The 18,640-nt window shown below is 45.3% G+C and overlaps 1 protein-coding gene across 8 annotated transcripts in view; it reads left to right on the top strand.

Annotated features, from left to right (window-relative positions):
- Nucleotides 1–18,640, top strand: part of LOC310689209 (sodium channel protein type 5 subunit alpha-like) — a 308,343-nt gene that overhangs the window by 103,946 nt on the left and 185,757 nt on the right. For all 8 annotated transcript variants that reach the window (XM_083466571.1, XM_083466570.1, XM_083466572.1 and 5 more), the window contains 2 exons: nt 1,033–1,161; nt 12,852–12,943. In XM_083466571.1, the coding sequence (XP_083322697.1) occupies nt 1,033–1,161; nt 12,852–12,943 (221 nt within the window). The remainder of the gene's footprint in view (nt 1–1,032; nt 1,162–12,851; nt 12,944–18,640) is intronic.

The following is an 18,640-nucleotide window of genomic DNA, read 5'->3' on the forward strand; positions in this document are numbered from 1 at the left end:
CATTATCTGTTAGCCTGCCCCTTATATAGAGATCCAAGAGATCACTTTCCAAAACCTTTGTTCACCCAAGCTAGCAGGCACATCCTGGCAGAAATGGTACAGTTTCTTTTGAGTGACAATAATAGCTTCATCACACAAAGAGTGATACTAGTTGCAAAAAAAAAAAAAAGGAAGAAAAAATCAGGAAAAGGGAGATACAGTGGTACCTTGGGTTAAGTACTTAATTCGTTCCAGAGGTCCGCTCTTAACCTGAAACTGTTCTTAACCTGAAGCATCACTTTAGCTAGTGGGGCCTCCTGCTGCTGCCGCGCCGCCAGAGCATGATTTCTGTTCTCATCCTGAAGCAAAGTTCTTAACCTGAAGCACTATTTCTGGGTTAGCGGAGTCTGTAACCTGAAGCGTATGTAACCTGAAGCGTATGTAACCTGAAGCGTATGTAACCCGAGGTACCACTGTAGATGGAATTGCTATAAATTGTTGTGGCGATTTGGAGATCTAATCTTAAATCAAAATGGATTTGAGTTTGTTGGTGTCTCTGGTAACTTACATCCATGGGTGTTAGCAAATTAGACTTTTAAAAGGCGGAATAATTTTAGAATTGGAGCTGTCAGAGATGCACAAGGAAACTGTGTTTTAATGCTCAGGGACTTGGCAAAGTCTCTTTTATATTATGGATGTATGTTCTGTATTATTTTATTAATGTAGTTGCCTAATATGAGTTTGTCATGGCCTTTGGCCGGAGCAATAAACTCAGGAAGATGAACATGCAGGTACATCATTGAATGATTTGCAGTAGCACAGGTGAACTGCACCCATCGGAATGCACTGAGTTTGAGGCAACGCTGGATGGTTAAATGAAAGCTTTTGTGGTGTTTTGACCCCAGTGCCCTTTTCATACATGCAGATTGTCGTCAGTTGTTGAGTGATGAATGGGATATATATTAATTATCTCTCCCCACAACTACTGACACACACACTCTCTCTCTCTTTTTCTTGGACCTTTTAACACTCCCCCCAACCCCTCCTTTGCAGGTATACCTTCACCGGCATTTACACTTTTGAATCATTGATAAAAATTCTGGCGAGAGGATTTTGTATGACGGAATTCACCTTCCTCCGGGACCCATGGAACTGGCTAGATTTTTCTGTTATTGTCATGGCGTAAGTAGCATTTTTCTCATTCCTCTCCTAAAAGGCGATTGGCTAGATCAGGACCGAGGTTTTCTTCCCCTGCTCCCATAAACTCCCCGTGACTTCCCTGCTATCCTAGCAAGAAATTCGCGTGCTTTAACGGTCCTGGAGCAACGAGGCTGATATGGGATTCTTTTGTTCTTTCTCGGTTGTGCAGGCAACCCATGTCCACCCATTTAACCCAAGCCAGGGCTCTTGCTGGAATGGAATTTATTAACCACTTTTATTGATGTAGTAGCCCCAACACATGGGACACGCTGCAAGTCCCAGAACCTAGAAAAGCAGTTATTTTCATCTGCACCAAGAGAACCAAAATGGCATCAACAGTGATTTAGAATAAGTTGAAGACTTAATCAACCCAGTTTATGGCTCCTGGGAAATCTGCCTCAAATAGAGGTCCTTCTTCATATAAGAAACAGTCCAGTGTAGGGAGTCTAGTCTCGACTACTTTGACTGGACTCTAGGCATTTCCCAACCTGCTTATAAACTGTCTTTGCATGGCCATGACCAATGACATGTCTGTAGCGCAGACGTAAAGTGGATAGGATAGGGATCCACTCTCTGCAGAGAACCCTGGGAATTGCAGATCCATGAAATGTGGAGGATCTGGGAACTCCAGCAAACCTACAAATCTTGTGCTTTTCTCTTGTCAGAGAATCCTGGGAACTGTAGGGAGGCGTATACAGGATCTCTAATAACAGACTTTGATTCCCATTATTGCCTCTGGAATGATCATGTGTCATAATTTGGCATTATTCATTCCAAGGGGAGTTCCAGGAGAGAGAGAAATATCCCACCCCCCTCACTGGCAGCTTGCCAGTTGTGCTTCCCATTCCCATCCCAGAATAGCCCTCAAAACACCCTGCAATGCAAACTAGGAGAGGTGCATTTCATTTACTTACTTATAATTAAGTGTTTATTAATTGCTCGATATTTCAAAAGAAGAAGAAGAAAAAGACAATTTAAGCAGTTTTCACTATGTGCTGTATCAGTTGAAACAGAAATACGGCCTAAAACCGATAAAACAGCATTCCAGCATTGCAAGAGGGACCCTTTGGGTTCCTTCCAGCTCCACAGTTCTGTGAATCTAGCAGTATAAAACTTATGGAAGCCAATAAAATTGAGAACCAGGGCATTCATACACATCAAGCAGGGCTCAGTCTTATGGGTCAGGAAAAATCTGGGTCAAAACTTATGTCCTTACAAAACCTCTGAAGCAGCTGGTGGTTGCTTCTTCATATACGGCAGAAGGAAGGACACTCCACAGGGCAACAGAAAATATCCATTTGGGGGACGCCACCCGTTGACGTTCTGTAGAGCAGAATTTCCCCAGACGATCTTTTGCCCATCACTTTCATCGCGAATGCTTCTCCCCTCACCTCCAAAACTGGGACCAAACAGCTGAAATTTCAGCTTGGCTCCAGCAAATTCTTCCTTCCTTCATTGCGTACACCTGTAGTTTTACCTGTGTGAACATGCTGAAAGCCTGCACAGACATTTCCCTTGGCGGCGAGGCTCCTTTAGAACTGCTGCTGGTAACAGATTGTAGGGGTTCCCCCCCCCCCCGCTAGCATAGCTTCAAGATCAAATGCCCACTTTGCCTTTCAAACAGGGCAAGCAACAGCAGAGTTTTTATTTATTAATCAGAACTCTTTATACCCCACCTTTCAGGAGTCTCCCAAAGCAGCTTCAAAGTGCACTTCAAACCACAATAAACAATATCAACATGTAGGGCAGGTCATTGGGATCCTTTCCCACAGGGCAGCTGATGGTAGATGGTCCTTTGTGGGGAGGAGACCGTCCACCTGGACTTCATCTCCCCTTGCCTCCCTCCATCTCCTGGAATCCCTTCCTCCTTCCCCCTCTTTCCCCTCCAGTTCTTTCCACCTCTGGCTGCTGGAGAGGGATCATGGCTCAGGGCTTCAGCATCTGCTTTGCATGCCTCCAGGTTCAATCCCCAGCCTCTCCAGGTAGCGCTGGGGCACCCCATGTCTGAAACCCTGGAGAGCTTCTGCCAGTCAGTGTAGACAATACACTGAGCTAGATGGGCCAAATTCTGGACTCAGTATAACACAGCTTCTTAATCACTTGGGGGAAAGGCCATAGCTCAGTGGCAAGCCATCTGCTTTGCACGTAGAAGGTCCCACGTTGCAATTGCTGACACGTCCAGGTGGGATAGCTCAGTCAGTAGAGCATGGAACTCTTAATCTGAGGGTCATGGGTTTGAGTCCCACGATGGGCAAAAGATTCCTGGACTAGATGACACTTTTTTGGTGCTTTCCATCTCTACAATTCTATGACCAGGGGGCCTGAAATTTATTGTTTATTTTATTTATTTATTTATTGAATTTGCACACCGCCCTTAATCTGTAGATCTCAGGGTGCTTCACTACATAATAAGAACAACAACAGCAATTTATTCTTTGTACCCCACTCATCTAAGTGGTGCTGTGGGTTAAACCACAGAGCCTAGGGCTTGCTGATCAGAAGGTCGGGGGTTTGAATCCGCACGACGGGATGAGCACCTGTTGCTCTGTCCCTGCTCCTGCCAACCTAGCAGTTCGAAAGCACGTCAAAGTGCAAGTAGATAAATAGGTACCGCTCTGGCGGGAAGGTAAACGGCGTTTCCCTGCGTTGCTCTGGTTCACCAGAAGTGGCTTAGTCATACTAGCCACATGACTCGGAAGCTGTACGCCAGCTCCCTCGGCCAATAAAGCGAGATGAGCGCTGCAACCCCAGAGTCGGTCACGACTGGACCTAATGGTCTGGGGTTCCTTTACCTTTACATCTGACTGGGTGGCTTCCAGCATGTATAAAAACAAGAACAAAAAACCCTACAAACCAATAACCCCCACCCCCCAGACCCCCCTCCCAAGAATGCATTTGAAAGGGAAGTCCTGGAAAGCCACTGCAGTCAGTCTAGACAGTACTGAGCTGGAACTATCAGAGATGTGTCAGTATTATTATTATTATTATTATTATTATTATTATTATTATTATTATTATTATTATTAATTTCATTTATATGCCGCCTTTCACCATAAGACCTCAGGGAAATTCACAGAATAACATACAGGATAAAAACAGGTAAATAATTAAAACAATACAGCAAAACAATGCCCCCCCTTTCCCACAGACACATTTAAAAGGCTGTAAAATATTAGTCAGGTATGTTACAACTTCCTATGCACCTATGCTGATGTGCTAGGTAGCGTGATAGACTTGCATGGTACCGCCCCTACTGATTCTTTCCAAGTTTTGCCACCAACAGTTGTGGTTTTTTTGTTTCTAAAAAAGCCTTGCACAAGGTCAGCATCCTGTTGGTCTGTGCTTTGCAGAACCTGGCAGTATCCTTGTGTGAGGACTCTAGTCTGGCATGGCAGAAGGAAAACCCACATGGCTGCTGTCCCAATTAGGGCCAGAGTGCACCGCAGGGCTGGAACCCTTTTGCTGCAGTCTTGGGTTGCTTTCTCCCACCCCCCCGGCCAATCGGCAGATTCTGGCAACTGCCTGGGCTTGCCTATTAGGTGGACTGCCTGCCTGCTCTCTTGGCAGGACGGTGGCTGGCCTGGCAGCGTGCTAGCTTACGTCTTGGCTGGGCTCTCGTCTTCTGTTCAAAGCGAATTCTTAATTATCCAGCCCTAAGCCCGCTCCCTGCAAATGAAAACAAAAAAAAGGATCTCCTATTCAGGACAGCTGCTGAGTTGGCCGGCCGAAGGGAACCGAAATAGGAACATCCAGAGCAAAGAGCAAATTACGGCATCGCAGGCGACAAGGGCTGTAAAGGCACGCCGGCGGGGTGGGGGCAGTCAATAGGCACTGCCATTTTATTTTATTTTTGGAAAAAAATAAAAGTAATTGTACTGGAAAGACATTTTTAAAGGGAAGGGAAGTAATGGCGCAGAAAAGGGCATTGCCACGACAACCAGGCAATTCCGCCTGAGTTTAAAAATCTCGTCAATCCCCCTTTTTTTAAAAAAAAGAAGTCTTGGCTGCAGTTCCGGCAAGCACTTAAGCAGAGGTACCTTAAGCTTTGACTCCCACTGTTATTGCAAGTGTGAAATTGGCTTTTATAACCTGAGCTCTGGCTTCACTGGCAACTGCTTTAGGGTTGTGTGCCAAAACAAAACACAGTTAAAATAATTAAATCAAGTTTTATTTAAAAGTCTGAAGGGCCCTGCCTTTTCCTGTTTCTTTAATAAAGTCCCTTCTGTAAAAATAAAAAATAGCATTCTGACTCTCAGAAATTAACTTTTCCCATGGCACCTTATGCCCATAATCTGGGTGCCTGGTGCCTGGCTGGAAAGACACAGGACTCCTGGCCAAAATGGCCTCGGGAGACCACAGGCCAGAGGTTTTTCATCTCTTGTCCTTTCTTATGGGAGCCTTCTTCCTCTCTCAGTTACAGGAGCACAAGCTGCCTGGGACTTCAGTCCAGGAAGCTTCATAAACGAAACCTTTAGATCTGCATAGCCCATCCCATTTAATGGTTGCCTGGATTAATTGGGCTGTTATCAGGTGATAAATTTGTTAAGTTAAACGCTGGCTCCATCAGGAAATGGTGGCAAGGCCTCATTAGCTTCGCTGCAGCTACAATGGAAACCTACTGTGCTAATAAGCCCACATGAAGGGTTGCCGTCTCCAAATGTTAGGCTATCCTCTAGGCAGGTCTTTCAAGCATATGGTTAAGCGCCAATAAAAGCTTAACGCTTCTAATTCCCATTGGGTTTCATAACCTAACGCACCACACTTGCAAGGGTTTCTCTGCTTGCCGCGAAAGCTGCAGGTGCCACAATCGTATCCTGTTTACGGAGAGCTTGGCGAGGCAAGGGAACCTGGGGAGTGAGTGTGCCCTTGTTTTCCTTAGTTACCAGAGGTCTTGAGTTTGCAACCATTGGGGAAGGCATGGAGCATCCTATTGCAGTGGCCTTAGGCCTTTACAGTGCAATCTGACCCATCGTGGAGTAGAGGGCTATCACTGGCTACTAGTCATGATGGCTGCAGTCTTCCTGCACAGTTCAAGGCAGCAATGTTTTCAAATACCAGTTCTGTGTCAAGGTCTCCAAGCCACCCCCAAATAAATCACAATTCACACAGAATTTTTGTTTAAGGTTTTTGGCATAGTTTTGGCCACAACTTTATTAAAATACATAAATGTGAGTGGTTGCTTAGGTGTTGGTTCCGACAAACTGTCCCCGCCCAGGGACAGAACTGACTTCTGGATTCCAGCGAAAGCCAGTAAGGGAAAACAATATTGGGGAGAAAATGGAGCCGGGCACCAGACCCTCACCTCTCCCCCACATGCTCCCAGGGGCTTGCACGGCTGAAGCCAGGGATTCGGACTAAAGCATGGCAAGCCCCTGGATTCCTTTAATGGAGTTCCCTTGCAGCAGCAGCATTGGAGGGGCAGGCACAGCCAACCACATCCCCTCCACCAACCAAAAAATTAACCAATGCCTAACCACAACTTTACAAGTTGTGACGATTTGCTACGCAGTAGGCAAAAACCAAATGGCACCAGCCAATCCGCCAAATGGACAAAATTCCTACCAGGCCCCTGCCCCAAAAGCAGATGACCCCATCACAGGCATGGCAAGGTCAAACGCAAAAGCCCTAAATTAGGGAGGGTGGGCGGGTGATCCGGTGCACGCAGCGAAAGAGAATGCTCAATTCTGCGTGCTCAGTATATAAAACCCTTGGTCCATCCCACAAATTGGCAACATCAAAATTTCCCCAGTAACTCAAACAGCCCAATCACTGCTATGGCCATCTATATGATCCCACCCAGCAACAGAGGGGTGGCCTGTCAGACCCCACTGCAACACGTGCTCTCCATGAAGGGGAACACGCTTTGCTGGAAACCATTAAACTATGGAACTCACTCTCACAACAGGCAGCAATGGCCACCAGCTTTAGATAGCTTATGGACAAACTCATGTAAGATAAAGCTGTGCTGTGCCTCCATGGACAGAGGCAGTAATGGAAACCTGGAAAGCACAAGAGGGGAGAATTCTCTTGTGTTCACGTTCTGCTCCCTGGTTTCCCACACGCATCTGGGTGGCTCCTGCAAGAACAGGATGCTGGACTAGAGGGGCAATTGGCCTGACCCAACAGGCTAGTCTTACTTTCTTATCAGAGGGGAAAAGAAGTCCCCCCCCCCGGCTGTCTAAGAACAAATTGGTAGGCTTCTGACATATATTAGTGTGTTTGCGTGGGCATTGCACTCTAAAATCACCCCAAAGGGATTTGCTCTCTGCTTCCTTTTGAGAATAGTAATTGCATTGGTGGGACACGGGTGGCGCCGTGGGTTAAACCACAGAGCCTAGGACTTGCCGATCAGAAGGTCAACAGTTCAAATCCCCATGACGGGGTGAGCTCCCGTTGCTCGGTCCCTGCTCCTGCCAACCTAGCAGTTTGAAAGTGCAAGTAGATAAATAGGTACCGCTCCGGCGGGAAGGTAAACGGCGTTTCTGTGCGCTGCTCTGGTTCGCCAGTAGCGGCTTAGTCATGCTGGCCACATGACCCAGAACCTGTACACCAGCTCCCTTGGCCAGTAAAGTGAGATGAGCGCCACAACCCCAGAGTGGGTCACGACTGGACCTAATGGTCAGGGGTCCCTTTACCTTTACCTTTAATTGCATTGGTCTGTTGTACTAAACAGCAGCAGCAGCAACAACAATCAGTATGTTTATTTGAGAGTGACCCTGTCAAATCCAGTGGGACTTACTTCTAAGTAGGCTTACGTAGGATTGGGGGTTCTAATCTGAGGCAGCCATGATGAATAATGAAGCAGGTCAGTTTTTATTCCAGAGTTGTCAATCTAGAACATTTCCCCCCGAAGCTCAGGGATCTCCAGCTGTTTTGGGGACTACAAAAACATCGTGCCCTGACCACTGTTCCTGCTAGCTAGGGATGATGGGAGTTGTAGTCCAAAAACAGATGGTGCCCTGAGTTTGGGAAACACTGATCTGGAGCATTTGTTTCTCTGATTCCACCCACCTTTGACTCTGTTTCCACCCACCAGGAGCACGAAGCACGCAACCTTTGAGAGACTGTCACTATCAAAGGGTTCAGGGGAAAGGCATTGGGAATAATGGTGCAAATTATATTTGTACGTATTTGGCTGCACCTATTTCTGTTGTGTTTGTGCACCCCCTTCCTTTTGGGGTCGCCACTGAAAACAGCAGCAGTTCCCAAGCCTTGCAGGAGGGGAAAAGCAGAACATCAGACCACTGACCCATCTATCACAGGACTGTCTGCATTGACTAGCAGTTGCTCTCCAGGGTTTCGGGCAGGGACCAATTCCTAGCCCTCCCTGGCAATGGATTGAACCTAAGACCTTCTGAATGCAAAGCAGATGTTCTTCCACTGAGCTATGGCCCTTCCCTGTGTTTGGTATTGGTAGATGTTATCAGGAGGAAGAGGAGGATGAGATGCAGAGCTCCTGCTCTCGGTGGCAGCCACACATCCTCCGTTGCATCCAGTTCTGGCCTTTGGTTCCCACCTAGTTAATCTAGTGGGAAGAGATGGGGATGCAGTGTCAGCACGAAGAAGGATGCTCTGGCTCTCTTTGAGCTCTCCATCAGAGTGTCTAGGTCATTGTGTCATGGTTCTTGCTGGTAGCAGGACCAAGAACTCTGTGCACCATGTTCCTTGCACAGACAAGGTGAGCTACTATGAGTGGATGGCAGCACTTGTACATCTCTGTCACGTTCTTGGCTCTTCTTTTATCAGTCAATACTCTCTTTGCAAGCAAGTGGCCCTCCAAACACGAAAAAAGGTGTGCTGTGCTGTGGATCAGATAGGATTTGGCTAATGTGGTAGCTGAGTTTCACGTGGTATCTGAATTTTACATGGTTAAGATAAAGTCCCCCTGCAAGGTCAAAAGCTTGATAATGCAGGCAAGCAGCATTATCACAGTTCAATGACATATTCCAGCCAGGCAAAAAGCACCCAAGGAAGGCATGTTGATGGGTGTGGAGAGAATCCTGAGGGCCAGATAGAGAGGATTGGAGGGCCACATTTGGGCTCCATGCCTGAGATTCCCCACCATGGGGCTAAACCATGGCTAATGCCAGCAAGAAAGGGGATGGGAGGGATTTGCCCTGGAAAGGGAAAGAGACAGGTAAAGGGAGGGATGTATCTGATTTTGGCCCATTGGGAAAACACACCTGGTTTTGAATCTGAAAGGGATACCCATGTTAGTCTTTTGCAACAAAAGCAAGGAATCAATCAATCAATCTTTATTGCGGTCAAAGACCAGACAAAGCAAGGAAGGTTCTTGTGGCACCGTAGAGACTGATCAGTTTTTGGGTGCCATAAAAGTTCGCAGACTAGAGCCCAATACATTAGATGCATAGAGTAGAAAAATATATGAGTATTAGGGGGCAGGGGCAGGAGCAGGATGGGTTGTAAACAGTGTAGTCAAAAGGCCATGAAACATAAGAGATGCTGCCTATGACATTTCTATGCAAAGCTCAGACATTAGGGCAATGCCTTGATTAGGCCAACCAAAATGTCACAACACAGTGTTCAAGCTTTCATGTTCTCCAGCTAAGATAAGTACAATGACCATTTGCAAGTGCAGGAATTAGTGAAAACAAAAGCATTCTAACTGAGATATTGCGTTACTAGTTTTTAATCTTTTATTTGCTTATGTAACTTAAATAGAGAAGATATTTTAAAAGGGTCACTGAGCCCTGTCCTGTTCTCTCTTTCCTGCCCCCACCCCATTTAACACTGGTCTGGTTCACACACAACACTAAGCCATGGTTTGCTTAGCCAAAGCGTAGCTTGTCTGAAACCCAGCCCAGTCAATTGACCATGGGCGTTTCCTGGCTGGACTATGAAACTATGGTTTGTGGTTGACTCACAAACTGTGACTTGGTTTGGCATTGTGTCCAAATCCAACAACTTTGCTTTGCCATGGTTTGCTTGAGCACCCACCAAGGATTCTCACTAAGCAATAGAAACACAAGGCAGAACAATCTGTGACTCATTTGATCTTTTGTGAGGCTACTTGTGGTTTATTGAACAATCCATAGTTAAAAGAAACTATGGCTTAGTATTATGTGTGAGCGTACCCACAGTGTGATAGAAGTTACTTATCTCCCCATCCATCTTAAGCCAAGGTGTTTTGTTTTTCTGTTTTGTATTATTTTTTATCCTTTAAATCAGGGGTGGGAAACCTGGACTCTCAACTCCCATCATCCCAGACCATTGGCCATGATGGCTGGGGCTGGTGGGAACTGGAGTCCAGAACATCTGAGTAGACACAGAGGTTTCTCACCCCTTCTTTAAACAGTTGGAAGCTGCCACAGGAGGAGGCATTGGCAGGATTCAAATTCATGAACAGTATTTGTGGTTTTAAGGAAATGCATTTTCCAGACAAAGCATTCAGAATGGTCCTTTTTAAATAGAAAGATTAAGTTACTGAGTCTCATGATGTCATTGTCTGTCTGTTCTGACTCCTGCCCCAATGAAGAGAAGGGCTGGTTGGGTCCGTATTCATTCCAGGCAGAGCTCCTATGGAGGCAGCACTGAGCTTTGCTTTCATTCGTTTTAATATCTCACACCCCCACTCCCCACCCCAAATTGCTTCCCTGCTGATGCATTTTAACAACTTAGTGGGAAGGTTCCTGCTCAAGAGCCCAACTTTAAAGATGAAATAACTCAGCTACATTTTAGAGCTCACATTTTGAATTCAAAACGTTTCCAGAATTACATTTGAAAATAGGAAGTTTTGAGAAAAGAAAATGGAATATTAAAGTGTTTCTGATTACGGTTAGAGGACTTTGTTGCAAGTTGCCACATTCAAGAAAGTTTTGCACCTTGTTTCTGTCTCTCCCCCCCCCCCAAAAAAACCCCTCAGTCATTTAGTACAATATAATTAATGTTGAGGAAAATATCAAATATAAATTCAACTGTATGGCAAACACATTAAAACTGGAATAATTTGCATGAGAATTTCCCACAATATCCCTCTCAGCTCTCTTGTATAGAGCTGCGAGGCTGTAAATTAAGGCTGCTTGGGTGTTCCGTCTTTTGACTTTGAAGTCTCTGCCTCCACCCAGCTGCCCAGTGCTTGATCTATAAAGTTTGGAGGTTGTAGGTTTCCTCATTCCTCATTTTTAAAAAAACCACTCAGAGTCGCTTGCCGTAGGAACGATACTCTGCTAAAAGCAGAGTTTGCAGTACTTCCCAATTATTAGAACACATACACACACTCGCAATCCTTTTGCACCAGCCTTCAGATGTTTTCGGCTATAGCTCCCAGCCAACATGGTCAGTGGTCAGGGATGATGGAAGCTGTAGTCAAGAGCATCTAGAGGGCATCTGGTTGGGGAAAACCAACATAACATCATTATCATAATCATCATCCAGTAATATTAACTATTTCCAGTCCCCTTGAATTGACCTTCAGCTTGGGATAGATGCGTTGCTTTCTCCAAGAAAGCTTTCTTCTCTTAATGCCTACCTGCTCCTTAGCATTCAAACCTGGCTGTTTTTTTGTGATCCATGCCCAAAAACTCAATAGTTGCCAACCTTGCCTCCCCCTTCTGGCCTGATTGCAGGCAGCTTAGAGATGGGATTCCATTACGCTGTGCAGCAAAGGTGTACACACACACACACACACACACACACACACACACACCACCCCTGTCTTCCTGTTCCATGGCACTCACCAATGGCATCATTCAGTTGGCCTACCAAATCTAAGCCAGTCATCAAAACCCATCTGTGTTCAGGAAGATGATTGCCACTCCATGATTCCAAAACCAAGTCATGATGGCTCATGTCTTTGCCCCAAGTCAGTGGTTTTCCAATGGTGAGATGGTCTACCTTAGGAGCATTCTCAGGGGTTCCTCAATGAGAATATCAGTAATGGTGGGCAAGGAAGACGCTTCACCCACTAATACTGATCTTGCTCGGCAATGCATTATTGCAGGATATTTTGGGTTGAGTTCCAGGATGCCCTCTTCGCAAATGGTGCATGGCACAAGGTGCAGCAGCCTTGCTAAGACTATGTTTATCTGGGACTGATCAGTGCCTGGAAAGGAGACCGTGTTAGGAACCCTCTGTACTCTGTCTTGAGCTCCATCCCAGAAGAAAGGTGGGTTGTAAATTAAACCCATGATGCCAGATGATGACGCCTGAGAGCCCTGGCTAGCATGCCACGTAAGCTAACTCTGTGCCCCAAAACAGATCTCATAAACTTCCACAATGCGCAGAGCTTCTGCACCAGGGAAGATAAGCTGGGGCAGGGCTTCCCGAAGGCAGGAGATTTGAAACCCACCACCCTAAGCTAAATGAGCCAATGCGATGTTCATGCAATCTCCAGCTGCATGTGCCCTGCTGTGTATTTCCAAATAACTGTGGTTTAATTCAACAGGTTTGTAGGAGAATTTACAAAACTAGGCAAAATTTCCGCACTTCGGAATTTCAGGGTATTGAGAGCTTTAAAAACTATTTCGTACATTCCAGGTAAGAAGCCCTGATCCTTGCATATCTGCTCTCAGCTACAATTGACTTTTTTTCCTGTCCCTCCCCAAACCCTTCTTTCTCTCTCTCTTCTCTTTCTCTCTCTCTTCTGCTGTCATTACTTTGCTGGCGTTGTTGTCATGGTCTTCTTCTTGTGTGTGACTTTCCCTTGTTTGCAGATACATAACTGAATTTGTGGACCTGGGCAATGTATCAGCCTTACGAACGTTCAGAGTTCTTCGCGCGCTGAAAACAATCTCAGTCATTTCAGGTGAAAAAAACAATTTGAGGTTAAACACTTGGGCTGCGTGCACTCACAGAAGCTTATGCGCCATTCCCCGTAGCAAAACGGCTGTCGGTAGGACACAGCTTGAAATAATGAACGGCACTTGACCTGGGAATGGATGAGTGTGGGGAATGGGTCCTGTCAATAGAATACTTTTTTTTCATATGTTTACCCCACTCCCGGCAATTTTTGGTGGGGCTCTTCAGGGCTCTGAAATTTCCCAGCCCATGACAATCATGAGCCGAGAATGTGCCTTGCAGAGTTCCCCGCAGCCCTGTTTTCATACAATTTGGGAATGGGAGTCCAACAAATTCAGATTGGCTAGTTAGACATAAATGACTAAATCTGAGTGGGTTGCTTCTCTTCCCCCCCCCCCACTCTCTCTTTAAATAATAATGTAAAAATCTTGGGGTAAATGGCAACATATGAAAAAAAAAAAACCACGAGAAAAAAATTGCAAGGCCGATCAATAATTTTTTTGTCAGTGTGCTGACCTCCAGGCTAAATTAAAACCGAATGCCATTCATTGCTTTGTTTGGGGTGGAATAAAGGAATCTGAAGGATCTGTTGTGGGCTGCCTCACCATTATCATTCGATCTGAGTTAATTCCGACCCAACCAATCAATCAATCGGTAGCTCAGTGCAGAGTGAATGTGGGCACGATTCCGCCAAAATGCTCTTCTGCACAAGGGCCACTGATATGAATGGCGTGGTGCTGCTATGCTTTTATGCGGCTCCTTTTCATTCCATTGTGAAGAATATACCCGTAGATCATGACCTTTGGCTCCCTCTCCCATTGCCTTTTTTTTTTAGCAAAAGAAACACGCAGCCCCTGTTGCCTTTGTCAGCATTTAAAGATGCTTAGTTACAGTTGCTTTCATCTCTTAAATGGAGGACGGTGTTTTCTCTGAAAGTAGATTGATGGGGAAAACAAGCAAATGTGCCCTCGGTGTATCTATGGACAGGTCTCATTCAGCCTCAGTGTTTAACATTTTTGACCTGCATGGCAAGGTAGAGAAGGTGGCAAAACAACCCCGTGCATGGTAGTTCCTGTAGATGATTATCCTGAACAGATGTTGGCAATTACAGGTCAAAAATAGTCTAAAGAGACTGCTTTTAAAAAGGGGGGTGGGCGAGGAAAAACAACAACATCCATTTAGGAGATGGGAAGATTTTGTTCACTCCATTAGATGGCAAACATCTTCACTGTGGCGCTCTCGGTTGAAACAGGAACACCAAAGCAACAGCACACATTATCTGCACCCTTAGTATATTTTTAAGGTATGGTTTGCTGAAAATTTCTCCTGTATGTGTATTTCCGCCCCTCCTCCCGCCATTTCCTATCAGTTTTTGAGAAAAGAAATTGCATTTGGAAATGATCAAAGGGGAGAGAAATGTCAGTGGATTTTTCACAGGTGGGGTGCAGGTGCCGGCTTGGGAATTAAAGCCCTTGGGAATTAAAGCCCAGTTCTCGGTGGACTTTTTCAGATCAGGAAGTGTGGGCAGCCAGGAGGGCTGCAGAGTGCTGGGTAAATGTTTACTGGGAAGAAAAACACGTGTGCCCACACCTCACTCGTGGCCACCTTGCAACAATAAGTTGAGCTGAAAAACCAGCACCTCAGAATGAGGCAGGAAAGGAGAAGGGAACATGTAGTAACAGGAACTGAAGTGATTTGGAAATGGTTGTATGTGGGGGAATCAGTTACAGTCTCGCCCAGAACAGATTCTTCCCCATACAACCATTGCTACATTACTTTACAGTGGTACCTCGGGTTAAGTACTTAATTCATTCTGGAGGTCTGTTCTTAACCTGAAACTGTTTCTTAACCTGAAGCACCACTTTAGCTAATGGGGCCTCCCTCTGTTGCCGCACCGCCGGAGCACGATTTCTGTTCTCATCCTGAAGCAAAGTTCTTAACCCGAGGTAGTATTTCTGGGTTAGCGGAGTCTGTAACCTGAAGCGTATGTAACCCGAGGTACCACTGTAGTTCCTGTTCACCTTACAGAATTGGTGTAATATACAACAGCATGGCACCATCCCTATGAAGTATGTGGCAAGATTTTATAGATCTAGATCTATAGATCTAAATCTAGATCGACTGATCGATCTAGACTCATCTACTCTCATTATGCAAAACTCTTGGCTCATCCCAAGGTTCTTCAGGGCTAGTCTTAACCCAGGCAGCAGAAGGAGGTGTGAGGGGGAAAAATGGATTGAACTGCTTCAGGTTTCAGATAGAGCTTTTTTGTTGTTGTTTTTAATGGCAGAAGCTTTAAAAAAAAGGGGGTGTCCTCTTGAACTTTGAAGTGCAAATGGGAAATGCTCTGCCAATGGGAAATGGGGGATGGGATGCCCTCCTGTAGTCTTGAGTCATACAGCACGCTTGGCCATCTCATACCCCTCAGATGTTTCACCTCAGTAGGAACCGCTGGATTCACGCTGAATTTCACCAGTGACAGCCAAGCGATTGGCAAAATACATCTTCCCACTACCCCCACAATCAGACATAGCAGCAAAAATGCTGCTAGTTTTGTTAGTGCAGCTCACCTGCTTTTTCTCAGTTTCCCGAGTTAAAAGGAACGAGGCTGAATGTGTTCACGTTGAAACATAGCACAGGCTCTCCACCACGCAGCGTATTTGATGGGCTTGGCATGTCTTGTCAACACAACACAGTGTACATTTTGGGGCTGGTGTGCAGATGAGGCGCACCGCCCTGCATAACTAAGTAATTCCGCTGAAATAATAACAGAGAATAATAATTGTGTGAGGTAGAAGTTCCTCTGAGGAAAGGTTTAAACACAGGAAGAGCTGCCATAACTTTAACCGGAGTGCTGAGCGCTGTGATTTAGAAAGAGCATATGAGGCAGCAACCAAAATAAACTTCCTGTGCGTTCCTGTTGCCTCTGACTTGAATGCTAATCAGAAAGTACTGGCTTCCCCCCTGGGCACACACTTCAGCTTCCATCTTGTCTCCATCTTGAGCCGAGCTGAGACGCCAGGACTGGCCTGACTGTGTAAGCAGCCCAAGCGATATGTGAACCAGCGTCGCAGCAGAGGGTGCTGGGTATCAGGAGTTGCTTGCAGGACTCAGCCCTCAGTGCCATGAGCCAGAACTACTTTCAGAAAGTAGGACAAGGCAAGCCTTCATGTACCAAGTCCTGTCCCCAAAGGGTGGCCAGATGTGAAGGAGGAAAGGGCTCCAGTACCTTTACTTGCTGCAAAATATTTGGGATTTGCACGACAAGCTACACCTGCCGAAGCTACCCTCTTCTGCACAACTGTTAAAGGTACAGAAGCCTCATCCCTGGTGCTTTCCCCATCTCCTTGCTTAACCTATATCCTAAGCACAAAGTTTCCAGCTGTCTCATCCAACCCCTTAGGAGCTTCCTTGGAAAAGGCTTGAGCTGGTTTATTCTGAGCAGGCCCCTCAAAATTACCATTATTTAATTTGTTCTTTAAAATTGTGTAAATGCTGCCCTTCATCAAAGTTCAGTTAACATTTTTCAGTGGAAATGGGTGGGATGTGCAGACCCCAACCTGTCACACTTGATGAATTCCTTTAGTCAGGCATAGGCAAACTCGGCCCTCCAGATGTTTTGGGACTATAACTCCCATGATCCTTAGCTAACAGGACCAGTGGTCAGGGATGATGGGAACTGTAGTCCCAAAACATCTAGAGGGCCGAGTTTGCCTATGCCTGCCTTTAGTCTTCTTGGAGACTCTTTTTTTCCTTTTCCTTGAATTATCCAGGTGCTTTTCATGAGTGTGAACTCCCAAGAGTCACCACGAAACTTCGCTGTAGCTGCAATTAGCAGGGTGCTCCAGTTCTGGCACTGAGCTCAACTGATCTCTGCCTCTTATAATATAAACGGCCTCGGTCCAGTATACCTGAAGGAGCGTCTCCACCCCCATCACTCTGCCCGGACGCTGAGGTCCAGCACCGAGGTCCTTCTGGCGGTTCCCTCATTGCGAGAAGCAAAGCTACAGGGAACCAGGCAGAGGGCCTTCTCGGTAGTGGCGCCCGCCCTATGGAACGCCCTTCCAGCAGATGTCAAAGCGATAAACAACTACCTGACATTCAGGAGACATCTTAAGGCAGCCCTGTTCAGGGAAGTTTTTAACGTGTGATATTTTATTGTATTTTTGGTTTTTATGGAAGCCGCCCAGAGTGGCTGGGGAGGCCCAGCCAGATGGGCGGGGTATAAATAATAAATTATTATTATTATTATTATTATTATTATTATTATTATTATTATTATTATGTCTTGGCCACCACACCAGGTGCCAGAGTCAATAGGACACGTCTTTTTTCCATATAAATAGATATATTTAGAGATATAATATAGATACAGATTTACAAAGACTTTGCTTTCATTAGTTTAAAGCAGGGAAGAGGCAGAAGATAGTTCAGGATCTACCAATAGATCTCTGAGTAACAACAGAAGCAAGAAAAAACCATGCCCCCAAATTAGGAGGCTGAAACAAAGAAAGCTTGGGGGGGAAACCAGGAGTGGATTTTTGTCCCAGACTTAATTCTTAGCACATGCCTGTCCTCCTCAGTTACTTTGCACCTTACTTTGGTTGTTGGACCTCAGGGTCCTAGAAAGAAAGAAAGAAAGAAAGAAAGAAAGAAAGAAAGAAAGAAAGAAAGAAAGAAAGAAAGAAAGAAAGAAAATAATGATGATGATGATGAATTTTTTTAATTTATACCCCACCCTTCCTGGTTCAAAAACCGGGCTCAGGGCGGCTAACAACAAATTTAAAACACTTAATTGTAAAAGCAGCATAAAATACAGTATAAAAACATGAATAACAATACAGTTCAAAGTTCAGAAATCAATTTAGGGGAAATCCATCTAATAAGTATTAGATAATCACCAGGGCTAGCTGGCTGAATTAGTCCTACTTGGGCCAGCGAGGAGGCCAGGGGAGAATCAGCTGTGGGGTCTCGGAGAAAGAAAGCACCGTAAACCTAAAATCTACTCACTTTTGTTTGTTTGTTTGTTTGTTTGTTTGTTTTTTAATGCAATAGCAGAGTCTGGGAGTATCCCATTTTGCCAATGGGTTTCCAAGCCAACACCTTTTACTTCAGTGCTCTGAATTCCTATTAGCTGTTTCACCACTATTACTGCTTATTGATTATGTTGCCTTTCTTATCTTTGTAAGATGCTGAACAATTTTGATTGCATTCACTACAGCAGTTGGCTACCTTTGCTTTCCTTTAATGAAGGGAGCGATATGTTTGTGTGTGTGTGTGTGTATATATATATATATATTGTGTGTGTGTGTGTGTGTGTGTGTATACATATATGTGTGTATACACACACACACACACACATAAAACAATAAAAAATCCATATGGTAGAGGTGGGAATGGAACCGCTATCTGCCAGATCCAAGACTAGCTAGCTACCCATTGGGCCCTTAAAACAGTCAAGATCTCATAATTAACTCTCATGGTCAGACATGAGAGGAATTTTAATCTATCAACATCTGGAGCATCACAGATTTCCCACCTGTTATTTCGAGAGTGATGGTGATGAATGGGTGTGCCTTTTCCTTTCTTTCTTTTTAATGCCATCAGATTTTGCCCCACTGTACCACTTAGGTTAGAGGTAAGAGACTGTTTGCAAATGCTGCCAATAAGTTGTGCTCCAACAGCTTCTGAAGGGCTACAGACC

This window comes from Podarcis liolepis, assembly GCF_965112155.1.
Source record: "Podarcis liolepis genome assembly, chromosome: 12".
NCBI classification, from domain to species: Eukaryota; Metazoa; Chordata; class Lepidosauria; order Squamata; family Lacertidae; genus Podarcis; species Podarcis liolepis.